Genomic DNA, 14371 nt, shown 5'->3' on the forward strand with positions numbered 1-14371 from the left:
AAGATTTCTGGAGCTCGAGAAGAGGCCTCCTCTTATCCTCGTAGTTTTGCAGAATGCAGAACATTGTCGCTCCAAATGAAATCAAACAAACATGGCAAATTCATCGCCCTCTTGGAAACCAACAGCAGAGGCTGAAGGCAGTTGGTCTTCCCGGAGGGTTTCGATTTGAAAGGGTGCTGAAAATCTTGAATGCAATAATCGAACTGAGCCCGAGCCTGCTTCCACCCTCTTTTTGGAAGCTTTTCTCCAGACAGCAATGCAGACCCATGCCCCCCTCCTCGAGATGGGAGGTTTTGAAGACCTCAGCTTCTGTTGCAGCCCCTGGGACCTTGCCGAAGCCAGTTACAGCCTGGACTAGCACCCATTGTGCCTGTCCTTGTTGCGGAGAACTTTTTCTTTTGATCCCGAAAACAGACCAACTGCAGGAATCTCATGGGTAGGAGAAGCCATTTGGCTCTGCACAATTTTTTGTGAACATTGTTGAGAAGAGCAACATAGGTTTAGGCAAGCCCATGGTCTTAAATTTCCACGAAATTGTTGAAATAGGGGTTTATATGTAATTTCATGTGAAGAGGCGTTCTTATAAATAGGGTGTGAAAGCCATGTTGTGAGCAGTTGATGTTGAATTTGAATTTGAGAAATGAACATGAGTTTACCCTTTTGTCTCCCCTCTCCTTCCTTTCCCTTCCTCTCTTCAATTTCTTCTCATCTCTCCCATGACTGCAGATCCCTGCATCAGTGTTATTGCTATGCTAGTGGGCGTGAGTTAGTAACGGTATTTTGGTCATTTCCATGTACTTGATATATATTATAAGTAGAGGGGGAGAGCTATCATTATGATTAGGTCTTCCAAATCACTAATTTTTCTAGCATATGTAACTTGAGAATCACAACGCAAAATGCATAATCCTCAAACAACAAGGCATGTATTCATACAAATGCATAAACCTTAGTGTACAATGAGCTGGCCTTTTGAGATATGGTATTTAGATTGTGCCTGAAGGCATTTTTGGCGTGCCTCATCTTGACGCAAGCCTGGATTGAGCCTTTTTAAACGCAAGCCTGGATTGAGCCTTTATAAACATTGGTTCTCTTAGGGAGTTTTGCTTTGATTTGCACTTCTAATTGACTTTAGAACTGGATGTGTTACATCGTGCTTTCATATGGAGGTAATAAAGTATAAAAAGTAAAGAAAATGTAAGATAATTTTCAAAAATTTAATCCTTTTAAATGGCATTAGAAAAGCTCTAGTTAAAAGTGAAAGTATTGTAACTAAATAAGAATTAAGAAATTGCAACTTACACTGTGTGGGTGTTTTTTACTCTCTCCAAAATGTTCTAATAATTCTCTTTCAAATTAATTGCAGCTGATAATTAAATCTACCTGAACTTGGCTGGACATTTCCACTTCCTAACTTTGACTATGACTGAATAATTATAACTGAGTGTTACGAAAGAATTGCTGTCCTCTCTCTCTCTCTCTCTCTCTCTCTCTCATTCGTTTCATTTCATCTGCAGGCGGAGGGGTCATCAGCAGAATCAATAGCTGCTCTTGCTAAAGTTGATACAGTCAAGCAGAGAATGGAAGCTGCATATGAAACATTACAGGTAGATCCTCTTAGGTGCAGTGATTTTATAGGAAATACAAAATAATTATAAATTTGTTTTTTTATTTGAAAACAGGATGCGGCAGGGTTAACTCAATTAAGTTCGACTGTGGAAGATGTCTTTGCTAGTGGTGATCTTCCTCGAGCTGCAGAAACTTTAGCTAATATGAGGCATTGCTTGTCTGCTGTCGGGGAGGTATTTTTTCATTGGATGCTTAGTATCTTGTACCATGTTTTGATATCCATGAAATTTAATTTTTATTTTTTTATTTTTTTAATTTGCTACCCTGTTTTTCAGGTTGCTGAATTTGCTAATGTTAGGAAGCAGCTTGAAGTCTTAGAAGATAGGCTAGATGCAATGGTTCAGCCCCGTCTTATGGACGCTTTATCCAATCGCAAGGTTGAACTTCTTTTCATGTCCTTGTTATGTGATTTTATTGCTTCCATGATTGGGCGCACACAACTCCTTTTCTCTTTTCGTGTTGTGACTGAGTAGGTTGATGTTGCCCAAGATTTGCGGGGAATCCTTATACGGATTGGGAGATTCAAGTCTCTAGAGATGCACTACACAAAAGTTCACCTAAAGCCCTTGAAGCAGCTCTGGGAAGATTTTGACTTGAGACTTCGAAACGCTAAGCTTGCAAGTGAGAAGAATGATGTGGAAAGGCGAACAAGTAGCTATGAATTTCAATCAACCTTGAGTACAATTTCATTCTTCAGTTGGTTACCGACTTTCTATGATGAGTTGCTACTCTATCTTGAGCAAGAATGGAAGTGGTATTGTTCATATCTTCCATTCTTAGAGTGTTTGCACGTGTCGGTGTGTGTGTGTGTCTGCTTGTGTTCATTTTAAAAACAACCTTTCTATGGTTTGAGCCTTATCTTTTAAAAATATGTATATATATTTAGTTTATGATTTTTTTTTTTCTTTTTATGTGATTTATATTTTGTTCTGCAGGGTTCTTGTCTTTGTTTAGTGGGGTTTCCATTTTTTTTACCATTGTGAAAGTCGACAAAAATTTGTTTTTGTTTTTTTGTTTTGTTTTGTTTTTTCTTTTGCCTTCTTTTTCTTTTGTTTGTCATTTAGCAACAGTCTTATTTTGAAGGTTGCCTGAATTCAGAATTTTCTAGGCTTCATTGAGAACAGAAATCATGCTTCTACATTTTTCAGTTCTTATATGTTTAACGTTATAAAATTGGGGTTTCTTTTTATTTTTATTTTTATTTTTATTTTTATTTTTTTAATGCTTCATTGTCAAGTATTTGATGGAGATTGTGTCCTGAACAACATATAACCTCTTCTGCCTCATAGAAAGCTGCATAACAAGGTTTCAAATTGTAATATCTAAGTACAACCTTTAATATGGGGGTGCTTGTAGATGTCTCTTATGCGCCTTTGTGGACGCATAACCTGCTTTCTACATTTTTAGCCACATTAATTGGCTATCATATTTATAAAAGCATTTAAAATGTCATTTCTTTGTGAAATAGATTAGTTGCAGGAACTGAAAGACTCCAACAGCTTTTGGTTTCAACCATTCTGTTTAAAATTATGCACATCAGCATATGCCTTTACTAATGATTTTAAATCGCTTAAAAATATAAAACTAAGCTTTCTTGAAAGAAGAAATAAAAAAATGAAAAATAAAACACTGTTGCTAATTTGATATTGTAAAGAGTTGTGTTTTTCTGTTGTGAAATGCCAACCATTTAGCTTTTTGCACTGTTGAATGTAGGTGTATGATTGCTTTTCCCGATGATTATAAAATTCTTGTCCCAAAGCTTCTTGTTGAGATGATGGCAACAGTGAGTGCAAGCTTTGTTTCCCGTGTCAACCTTGCTACTGGTGATGTTGTTCCTGAAACAAAAGCTTTGGCTAAAGGTTATTTTTCATATCTAGCAGAGTTCTTTGTTGTCGTTGATGATGATTATTATAGTGTTTTTACCTATAAATATGTTTTCCATGCTTTAATGATTGTGAAGCATTCTGTGTTTTGATCATTGACAATCTTTATGTAGCATATTTGTTTAGTCCTTAAAATTCACCTTATGTGACAAGCCTCTTAAGGAGTGCTAGCTTTTTTGCATTTGGGAAACCAGGGTGGGAGCTGTTGTAAACAAGGTTGTCAAATTGCTAGGATTGGTGGAGGGTCCTTTTTGAAATGCAATATGACTTAGGTTTCCTTTACTCTGTACTTTGGGTTTAAAAACTCAAAAATACCCTAAAATTTGGCCCATATAACTTGAAAAATTACACTCAGCAAAGACAAACCCAAAATTGTGATTATATCAATTTCATCCTGTTGACACACGATCTTACTCGAGTTCATTACCTGTTTTACCACTCTCATCAATAACTTAAAAGTAATTACTTTTGGAGTGAAGAGTTCATGCTGGAATTGTATGATGAGAACTGCCTTTGTAGCAGTACCATCTTTGTGTCTCCCTCCATGTTTGCAGAGCTCATCTCATTACATGCTGAGATGACCCTGGATGAAGGACTAAATTTCCTTTAAATTACGGTCATTCTGTTATTTAAAGTGGGAAGCTCTTCAATTCTATTGAATGCGTTGTATTGGGGCCTTTGTGGCCTTCGGTGCATACATTAGTTTGTTTAAATCAGTTGAAGGGCTTTATTAAAAGGTCATCAAGGGGATGCCAACCCAGATTACACGAGTCATCCTCCTGCAAGATGTCTCAAAAATCTAAAATTACATTATGGTCATTCACTGTAATCCTATTATGCTAGGTGGAAACGGCAGTAATCCGCTGCTCTTTACTAGTCTGAAGCAGTGTAAGAGAGTTTTTTAATACACTCCTGTTTCTTTCTTTCCAAGCGCACCATAAAATTGCGAGAGGGATGAGAGACAAAGCCTTTCTCTTCTCCTTGGTTGACCGAATCCTTTTCCATGCCCAGAGCTGTCCTCCGAGCTGGCAGTAACCTACCTTTGTCTGATCATGGTTAGAGCCATATTCCAAGAGTCCAAAGGTTCCTTGTCCAGGGGCAATGAAGGAGGATATGCTCAATTGATTCTGCATCAGTCATGCAAAGGGGACACCTGTTCATGATGGTCAACCTCCTTTTTTACAGATTCTCCAGGGTTAAGATTTTTCTATGTGTTGCCTCCCAAGCAAGAAAAGCTACTTTGTTGGGGCAGCTGTATACCAAACATGAGTCCATGGGGGATTGCTGTGATTTGTTTCCATTGGTGAGAGTTTCCTATTGAAGGATCTGACTGCGAAGACTCAGTTTTTGTCTATGGTCCACTCTGGCTGTTTGGGCATATTTTGGTGTTGGAAGTTGTAGAGATGGCTATAAAAATTAGTGAGATGGTGGAGTCCCAATCTTCCATGTTTCTGAAAAAGGGAATGTTCCAGAAGATTTCCTGCTCTGAAATTTGAAGGTGATGACTAATGAGAGCTTCCTTATCATGGGTCAAGTTGTAGAAAGCGGGAAATAAAACACTTTGGGTCTCCGTGTCATGCTACATATCATGCCAAAAGTAAAACTTGAAATCTGATCAAAGGGAAGAAGTCATCCCAGTCTTTCCTGATGAATTTCCACACGCTTACACCATGTGGTCCTCTGCCAGCCTGAGAAATCCGTTAATTATGCTCTAACCTCTATGTGGAAGCAATGATACCACCCGAATGCTGGAAATGGTATTTAATCTGCTATGGGCATTCATTGTCCAATTGAGGAATCTAGTATTCTGATCTCCCTCCTTGTGCCACAAGGCTCTAGATTTTTGTCTCCAGGAAATCTCTTTAAGGCTCATAACCTCGGTCAATTCTTTCTTGAGCGACACTCTTTTAGCCCTCTTGTCAGCATTTAGCCCTTTACCCAGCTCCTGTTTGTCAAGATCCTTGATACCATTAAGAATAGCATTTTTTTTTTGCTTGGATATCTCCAAAGGTGCTTTTAGTGTAGAGTTCTTTAATTTGGGGAGACCATTTGTATTTGTAATGAAGCCTGGCCAGCTGAAATGTTTCTAAATTCAGGCCTACTAGGGTTTCCATATAATTGGATACATTTATGATGCTTGGATGTGATAAAATGCACCATGCACTCCTGTGAATGGATGGATGGATGGAGACGGTTGAAATTTTTAGCAGTTAGCCCTTGTACCTATCTTTTGAAGCTTTGAAGGCTGCCACTTACAAAATTGTTTACTACAGCAAGGTAGTGCTAGCATATTTTTAATTTTCCATCTGCATTAGTACTCCTTACATTGAAGGATGATAAGGCTTTGACATTCCCCTAGGATATTATATTCCATACTGTTGGAGGTCATACTTCTACCTAATGACTTTGTTTTTGCTGAGCTTACGATGTTCTGGCTTGCCTTATAAGGCTTTTCTGAGTATGTACATATAAATACTTGGCTAGTTCTTCAATGATCACATAGCCTAAATTTCTGATGATTATATTCCAAGATGTGGTTAGCCTTGTTTTTATATTTTACACGTTGAATCTCTGTGCTGTTCTGATTTATCAATGCAGGAACTGTGGGCAAAAATCGTACTTTTAAATTCCATGTTTATTATTTCAGGTATTTTAGATATCCTATCAGGAGAAATGCCAAAAGGTAACAAAATTCAGGCTAAGCATCTTGAGGCACTGATTGAATTACACAGCATGACGGGTACTTTTGTGAGGAACATACAACACTTGTTTTCAGAATCTGATCTTCAGATTCTTCTGGATACAATGAAGGCAGTTTACATTCCTTATGAATTATTTAAACAGAGGTATGCAAATATAAACGGTGCTGGGCTATTTTATTTTATTTTCTGAAGTGCCGCTAAGCATATTATGAGAATGGTGACTACCCTCCCCCTACCCTCACAGAGTGGGGAGCCTTGTGGCCCAAGGATGCACTTTTTTTTTTATAGAGTTTTTTTCTAGTAGTGGATGAATAGTTGTAGCCAAATTAAACTTCGCTGAATTTCATCTGATTTACGAGAAAATGAGTTATGATGCATGTTCATTAATCCAATTGGGCATTCAGTTCTAACTTAATCATATTTTCAAAATGTGGGTAGGCTGATAGAAGAGAGATTTCCATGTATTGACCTCCTAGAAAATGACATTATTATAATCTAACTTGATATCAGAGTTTTAAGATTGAAAAAGCATTTAACTAGGATGCCTTGAACTTTGTGGATGATGCCTTGCACTCTGTTAGAGACTCATTTAGTAGGTCTGGAAGGGGCTCCTATTTTTTACGTTAATGGTTTCAGTAAAGTAGAACATAAATAGTCACACTAAGTAGCAAGTGACTGATTACAGATGGGATGATGTTTTGCCTGCTCATGTTTCCAAAGAAGTTAGTGAAACACATTTATTGAACTTTGGAAAAATTACTGAAATTTTGGCATTTTGGACTCAGGAGGGGTCAAGATGGAAACTACCTCCTTTTTCTATTTTTTGGATAAATACAGAAATTTCAGAATACTTTGACCACATTTTAAATTAAAAATTATAGCACAAACAAGCAAATTTGGGGTTTCTTTTTATTTTTTCCCAAACCCAAATGCCTGCTATGAAGCTCCTTTTCTTCTCTTCATTCTTTCAATGAAGTTGTAGCATTAGTGGCACATCTCAAATTTTCATCAAATTTGAGCATATAGAGTTTTGTTGGACCTTGTCTTGGGCTTACAGACTCAACTTGGCCCATTTATTTGCTGCTTACAAGGGCATACTTATAATTTTTTTATATAAAAAAAATCATGTTTTAGCCCACAAAACATATGTTGAAATGGGCCAAAGTTTTTTGAATGAATCTTAAAATTATTTGGTATTAAATTCAAAATGAGTTGTTCGTATCATAAATAAATGTTACGTTAGATAGTACGTAATCTTAAATAAATGTTTGATGATCAATGTAATGATTTGAGTGCCTTTTTACTCCTTGCATGAATAACAATATTCAATTTATGAAGCTGTCAGATATACATCTTCAATTTGTTTTGGTTCATGATAACCTATTTCTATATTCCTAAAGTTTCATTCGTAATTTCCATTATTTACTGTAAGTTTTGTTTCTTTAAGTTGAAAACAGAAATTTCTATTAAAAAGCAAAATCTTATGTTTTAGCACAAAACATATGTTGAAATGGGCCAGAGCTTCTTGAATGAATCTTAAAATTAAGATGGTATCGTATATTATTTGGTATTAAATTGAAAATCAGTTGCTCATATCATGAATAAATATTATGTTAGATAACACGTAATATAAATAAATGTTTGATGATCCTTGTAATGATTTGAATGCCTTTTTACTTTTTACTCCTTTGCATGATTAACAATATTCAATTTATGAACCTGTCATTTTTTTGGGGGGATAATAAAAGAAAGCATATTAGATAGAAAGAAGAGAAGGTACAATGTGTGGGGACAAGAAGTCCACCAAGTTAAAAGAAAAAAGATAAAAGAAAACAAAAGAGACAAGATCACAAAATAGAACTAAATGAAATTAACCAAGAAACCTCCTCTTTAAACCCTTTCCATCATAATTAACTGAACTCTTCAAACTTGCTAATTCCCTTTGGTCCTTTACCTCTTGATTTTTGCTATCATCCAAACACACTTTATTTCCTCCAATATCCCTCCGCTTTAAATACATTTTAGCCAATAGAATTTGAGCTTCTAGCTCCTCCTTCGGGATCTCCTCCACTAGTGTAGGCAAAATTCTATACCCTCGCTGTAACATATTTGCCAACTTATCATTATCAAAAATAGATACTCCCTTCAAACCTTCCAACTGGGGTGGATGAAGTATGAACATAAGATAAATTTCCTATTTCATCACAGGAGTCCGAAACAAACCCATATTGTTCTCGTATCTCATCCAGCAACAAACCCCCTCCACAATCAAAATCACTATTATCCTCACTGTCTGAATCTGAAAAATCCCCCATTTCTTTACCTTCTTGCCTTTTTTTAGTCTCATTAGAACCACCGGCATTCTTCATGACTTGAGGAACTTCCACAATACTAAACTGTCCCTTTGAATCTCTCCTTAATACCTTTGTTGTAGACTCACAAGAATTTTCTCTCTTTATCTTCAAATATCTTTTTCATTTCAGCACCCAAACAAGCGGCCTTTCGACAAGCATAAACCTTATTGCCTTCAAATTTATCAGTATTAATATGACAATCAACCGATTTTTCCCACAAACCCGCTTCTTTTCCACTCTTTTTAACACTACCTTTTAACATCCTGAACTTCCTTCAACCCTTGATCATTTCGATTCTTATTCTTAATACTTGTAGGCTGAATATTGTCTTTCTTTTTTTTAACTGGATGTTGAATAATAGTTCCATTATTAGAAGGTATAACTTCCTCCTTCCCAGTACACATCTTCTGAGAAGTAGGAGCATTACTTTGAGCCTGTCTATTATCAGAAGCCACCACAGCTGTACAAGAAACCTTCTTTTCTGAACCATATATCTGCTTATCACCAAGGCCTTTTTTGTGAGAAGCCCATATGAGAGCCTCCCTTTTTACCCAAATTGAGGCCCGTATCAACATCTTCTAAACACTGGGCCTTTTCAAATAATTGGCCCAATTTAATAAAAAAAGAAATAGTCTCTTTTTGAGTTACCTGGGCCAGGTCCAAATTGAGAAGCATGCAACCTGGCCCAAATCTCTTCACTGCCTCCTCCCCGAATGCAGCCCTAGCTGCCTCTCTGATATGAGCCTGGCATATATACATCTCCTTCTATTTATTTTGGTTCATGATAATCTATTTCTATATTCCTAAAGTTTCATTCATAATTTCCATAATTTACTATAAGTTTTGTTTCTTTAATTTGAAAACAGAAATTATTAAAACAATCCATTGAAATTTAAATGGAACTCCTCGGTGGAAAGGATATTGAAGTAAAATATTGATAACATGAGCACATGGTTGCACGGTTATATGCTTATGAATTATGACAATTTAGGGTGGATTGTGGGAAAAGCAAGCTACGAAAGGACAGAAACTAATCAATTTGAACTGCTCCATAAATTACAATGGAGAACATTTGAAATAGGGCCTCTTTTAATTGGTTGCTTTAGATTTATTTTAAATTATTGTTCTTTCTTTTTTGTAGTTTTGAGGACTTCCTATCCTTTAGATTGTAATTCGTTCCTCTTTTCTCAATAAATTTCTTTTTAAATCCTTGTAAAAAAAGATTGGGATATCATTTAATGAGCAGCAATTGGAAATATGTAATTGTACTAGAGAATGTGGATTATGCGGGACAAGAAAGTAGCTGAAGCAGACCAAGAAGTCTAAAGACAAACCATAACATTAATGGTTGAAAGCATTGAGACAAGAAAGTAGCTGAAGCAGACCAAGAAGTCTAAAGAGAAGTATGACATTAGTGGTTGAAAGCATTGAGAGATTTTATTGAGAATACTGTTGATCTAGTGAACTCTCTAATATTCATGAAAAATTTCTCGAAATCTATTTATGAAATTTTTTTTAAAGATTTCTTTGGGATTGGAATTGGGTTTTCTCTATTTCATGGAGCAGTGACCTGCTATTTTAAGACTGGGATTCTGTGAAACGGTCATCTCCTGCTGAGAGAGTTTCGGTAACTATGCCTAGCAATCTTATAATTCCAGGTTAAATTAATTATTCTTTTTCTTTAGGGCAAAATACATTAACCTCTCCTGAGGTTTGACAAAAAGGCAATGACCTCCCCTGAGGTTTAAAATATTCTAGGGATCTCCACTGAGATTTCAAAAATTCCAGAGACCTCCCTTGAGGTTTGTCAAAAAGACACAAACTTCCCCTTGTATTTTTAAAAAAGACAATTTTTTTTAGGGGTGTCTATGTCTTTTTGGCAAACCTCTAGGGAGGTTTGTGACATTTTTGAAACCTCAGGGAAGGTTTGTAGCATTTTTGAAACCTTAGGAGAGGTCGGTTTCTTTTTGTAAAACCTCAGGGGAGATGAGTGTCTTTTCCCCTTTTCTTTAGCCTCTCTAATTGTTTTAAACTTTTAATTACTCATTTGCATAAGGTAGTAGTTTGAAGTTCAAGAATATTCGTGTGTGATGTCATTAAACCCTATTGGTTGTGAGGGATTTGAGGACTTATGAGAAAGAAGTAATTTTGAGGGTTTATTTTTGGTCAAAAGTTAGGATTGTTAAGACTGAATATGAGTAACAAAGATTTACCTAGGAAAATGTTAAAATTCTTGGGAAAAATTCTACATTCTTAGTGATGTAGGACAGGAGGCAAGGCCTTGGGAAGATCCTTGCTGGAGAACAACTAAGAAGAGTAAGGTTATGGAATTGATGGGTTTAATTAGTAGTTTATTATGTATTTAGTTTAAGTAGTATAGTATTTTGTGTATTTTGGGGGCTTGTTTGTAATATTTGTGTAAAGTTTGTTTTTGTTTGTAATTCATGTAGTTTTAGGGGCATGTGTGTAATTTTATGTGTTTAGGCTTTCTTATAAATAGTGTGTGAAAGCCATGTTGTAAGTTAGTTATTAATGAATTTGAATTGTTAAATTGAGCATGAGTTCCCCCCCTGGTATCTCCTTTCTCCTCCCTTTGCTTTCCTTCCTCTTTTCTATTTCTTCTAAATTTTCCCACGGCTGCAGAACCTTGATGCTGCACCTGCATCATTTAGTCTCTGAAAAAGTAAATGAAATCAACAAATAGAGAACTAAAGTTCCTAAAACTATTCCAAACAAAGATATATCAATCCATCCTATTGAACCCTTTTGAGCTACAAGCAAAATCCAGCAAGCCCTTAGTAAAACTCAAGAACCATGTCAAGTCTTGGGACAAATTATCTTACAGCATGTGGAAGACACTAATAATTCAAAATGAATACGTTCTTTACCAAACATATGCGTTGTATTTTTTTTTTTTCCCCCAAATTTGCATCTATGTTGATGTTCTTAGCTTCTTGATTGATAAGGCTGTGGATACAGGTTTTTCCCAGGGAGTACTTATGTGGAGTGAGAGGGCAGTTGTCTCACTTGCAATTTGGTGATGACATCATTTTTTTTCCTCCCTGCTGATAAGAAGTCTTTAAGAATACTCTCTCCTTCAGATTTATAGAGGATGTGTAGTCTAAGAATTAACATGGGTAAGATTGGAGTCACTGTTAGCCTGCTATTAGTCTGGGTCTAGCCAGGATTTTAGAGCTTGGCTCTTTAGCTGGTTTCAGTCTTTTGGATTGGCCATTGACTTATGTAACTATTGGCAAAAACCACGACTTTGGTATTTGGGTATCTAAATGATGGCTTGTTTTCTTTAGGTGGCATTTTTGTTTTGTTTTTGTGTTGGATTCTGAGGGCAGGCTTTGGATCAATGGTAAGGTTGCTCCCTTGTAACCGGTAAGTCACGGGTTCGAGTCCAAGGAAACAGCCTCTCTGCAGAAAAGCAGGGGTAAGGCTGTGTATACTGTTATGATTGCAAAATGGGGAGCGTTGTGGCCTGGGACGCCCTTTTTTATTCAGGATTCTAATTGAGGTGGTGGTAAGAAAGAGAAGATTACAAGGATTTTTCTGTGGCAGTTCCTTTGGAGGTTAATTCCCTTAGTCATAAAGTGATTAAGAGTAAATTAGGCTTCTACGAGAATGGGTGGGATGCTAATATTGGAATCAGCTACTAATGAGAGCCTTTGGAAGTTTATATGACTTCCTTCCAAGATTGAGGTGCTCGCTACGCTGCACCCCGAAATTCTGTTCACTTTACAGCTATCTTCATTAACAGAATCCCCCATCGATGGATGAAGCGCTCTCGCAAAACTCTGCCAACCTTCATCGTGAGCACCACTCAGGATGAAAGTGGAGGACCTTTTCGCTTTTACCCGAATCTGAATTCCAAGAAATTTCCCTCCCTTGTCAATATCACCACCATCCAATAATGGACCCTTCCCATATATTGCTTTACAAGAGAAACTCCCCTCCTGCTGAAACGCTGAAGGAAGACCACTGACAAACCTCTGTGCTGTCGTAAAAGAAACCCTAAACCGACGGTTGCAAAGGGAGTTCCTTTCAAGCAACACAATGAAACCACCCTTCCTGCTCTCTGTAAACGCAGATCGAAGCAAAAGACATTCACCTCTCTTGAGGTTTGGTAAAAAGACAGAGACCTCCCCTGAGGTTTCATAAATGCCACATATCTTCCCCGAGGTTTTCCAAAAAGACACATACCTCCCCCAAATAAACTTGTCTTCTTGCAAATTAGAAGGGGAGGTTTGTGTCTTTTTGACAAACCTTAGGGGAGGTCCCCAAAATTCTTGAAACTTCAGGGGAGTTCCTTAGAATTTTTGAAAGCTCATAGGAGGTCATTGTCTTTTTGCCAAACCGCAGAGGTTAGTGTCTTTTGCCTAAAACCGTACAAATCCAAGGACTAGAAAGAGGAGAGGGGAACAGAGGAGCGCTTTGTTCATTCTCTCAAACCTCTATCTTTATTCTTCATTTTGAGTATTCAAAATTCAAGATCATATGCTTTCTAACTCGGGGATTTTCATTTTTTATTTGGGGTATTTATATTTTAAGATTCTAGGATATTTTGATTTAGGAAATTAATATTTAGTTTATTTAGATTTTTTAAAATTCTTTTTTATTAGGATATTTTTATTGGGATCATATCTTTAAGATCCTACAATGCTTTTATTTAGGAAATAGTATTTTAGTGTATTTAGGTTTCTAAAAATAGTTTTCTAAAGGCCTCCAATATACTAGCTTTATTTAGATTTGAGTACAATTATTTTGTGTTATACAAAAGTCTTGCATGACGAAGGTATATATTCGTCTAGGGTTTGCTTTTTTGTGCATCTTTTTTTCACTCGTTTGATTCACATTCCTAATGCTAAGATTCCAATTGATAATGGTTCTTTTGCATTCTTTTATTCAGAGAGTAGAGATTCCCTTAAGAGCTAGGCTTTTGCTTGGTCCTCAAAATGATTAATACCGATGAGGTATGGTGACGGATGTGAAGCAAAGAACTTTCTGCTGATCTGTGTGCTGAGCTTTCAAAGTGGAGAGACCAGCTTGCACTTGTCTCTGTGATGTACTTAGGGGATTTGGAACTAGTTGTTTGGTCTCCTTGGGTGGCTGTGTGTTTGTCTTTCTTCTTGGAGTGTTTGTGCCTTCATTGTTTCAATGTTTTTAGTAATACTAAGGAGAGGAAGGCCCCATGGAGGTGTGCTTTCTCTGCAGTAATTTGGTGCATTTGGTTGGAGCACAATCATAAACTTTCAAGGAGTTTTGTTTGTGTTTTGTTTGTCATCTTGCCTTCTCTTGTTATTCTTTGTTATCTAATAGTGGTATGCATTATCGAATTGCTTGAGCCTCATCATTTTCACACACATAGCATTAGTTACCTCTTGTCCAAAGAAGCACAACTGTCCATCAAAAGTTCACTCAACGACCTGAGTATCACACTACAACAGAACTTCCAGGGAAAGAAGACTTCAATGCGATGAAAATAAAGTTTTCTAGAACCAACCCCCCACCCCTTGCGTGTGGAGCACGAGAAAAAGAAAGATGAATAAGAGGAAAAAGCTCTTTGACGTAAACAAAATTGTTTGCAGAGTTTTGAGAAAATACAGTGACATTTATGGGAGTTGCATCAAGCAGTCTTAACATGGTAAATAGGAAAATAAAATGACCCACAATTGACGTCATCAAAGATTTTTTTTTCAAGTGAAAATATATGTTTCACTAAAAAGGCTGCAACGGGGTGCCAGCCTATGTACAAACAAGATTACCTATTTCTTTCTCAAAGATCCAACCAGAAAAA

General features: G+C 36.7%; 1 protein-coding gene across 1 annotated transcript in view; it reads left to right on the forward strand.

The window, feature by feature from the left end:
* The window catches only part of LOC131146835 (conserved oligomeric Golgi complex subunit 7), a 32924-nt gene that overhangs the window by 14469 nt on the left and 4084 nt on the right, over positions 1-14371 (forward strand). Inside the window, exons 2-7 of the mRNA XM_058096635.1 lie at positions 1518-1607; positions 1683-1802; positions 1905-2006; positions 2103-2383; positions 3343-3488; positions 6160-6358. Coding sequence (XP_057952618.1) covers positions 1518-1607; positions 1683-1802; positions 1905-2006; positions 2103-2383; positions 3343-3488; positions 6160-6358 — 938 coding nt within the window. The remainder of the gene's footprint in view (positions 1-1517; positions 1608-1682; positions 1803-1904; positions 2007-2102; positions 2384-3342; positions 3489-6159; positions 6359-14371) is intronic.

The sequence above is a fragment of the Malania oleifera genome, chromosome 13, assembly GCF_029873635.1.
Source record: "Malania oleifera isolate guangnan ecotype guangnan chromosome 13, ASM2987363v1, whole genome shotgun sequence".
Lineage (NCBI taxonomy): Eukaryota > Viridiplantae > Streptophyta > Magnoliopsida > Santalales > Ximeniaceae > Malania > Malania oleifera.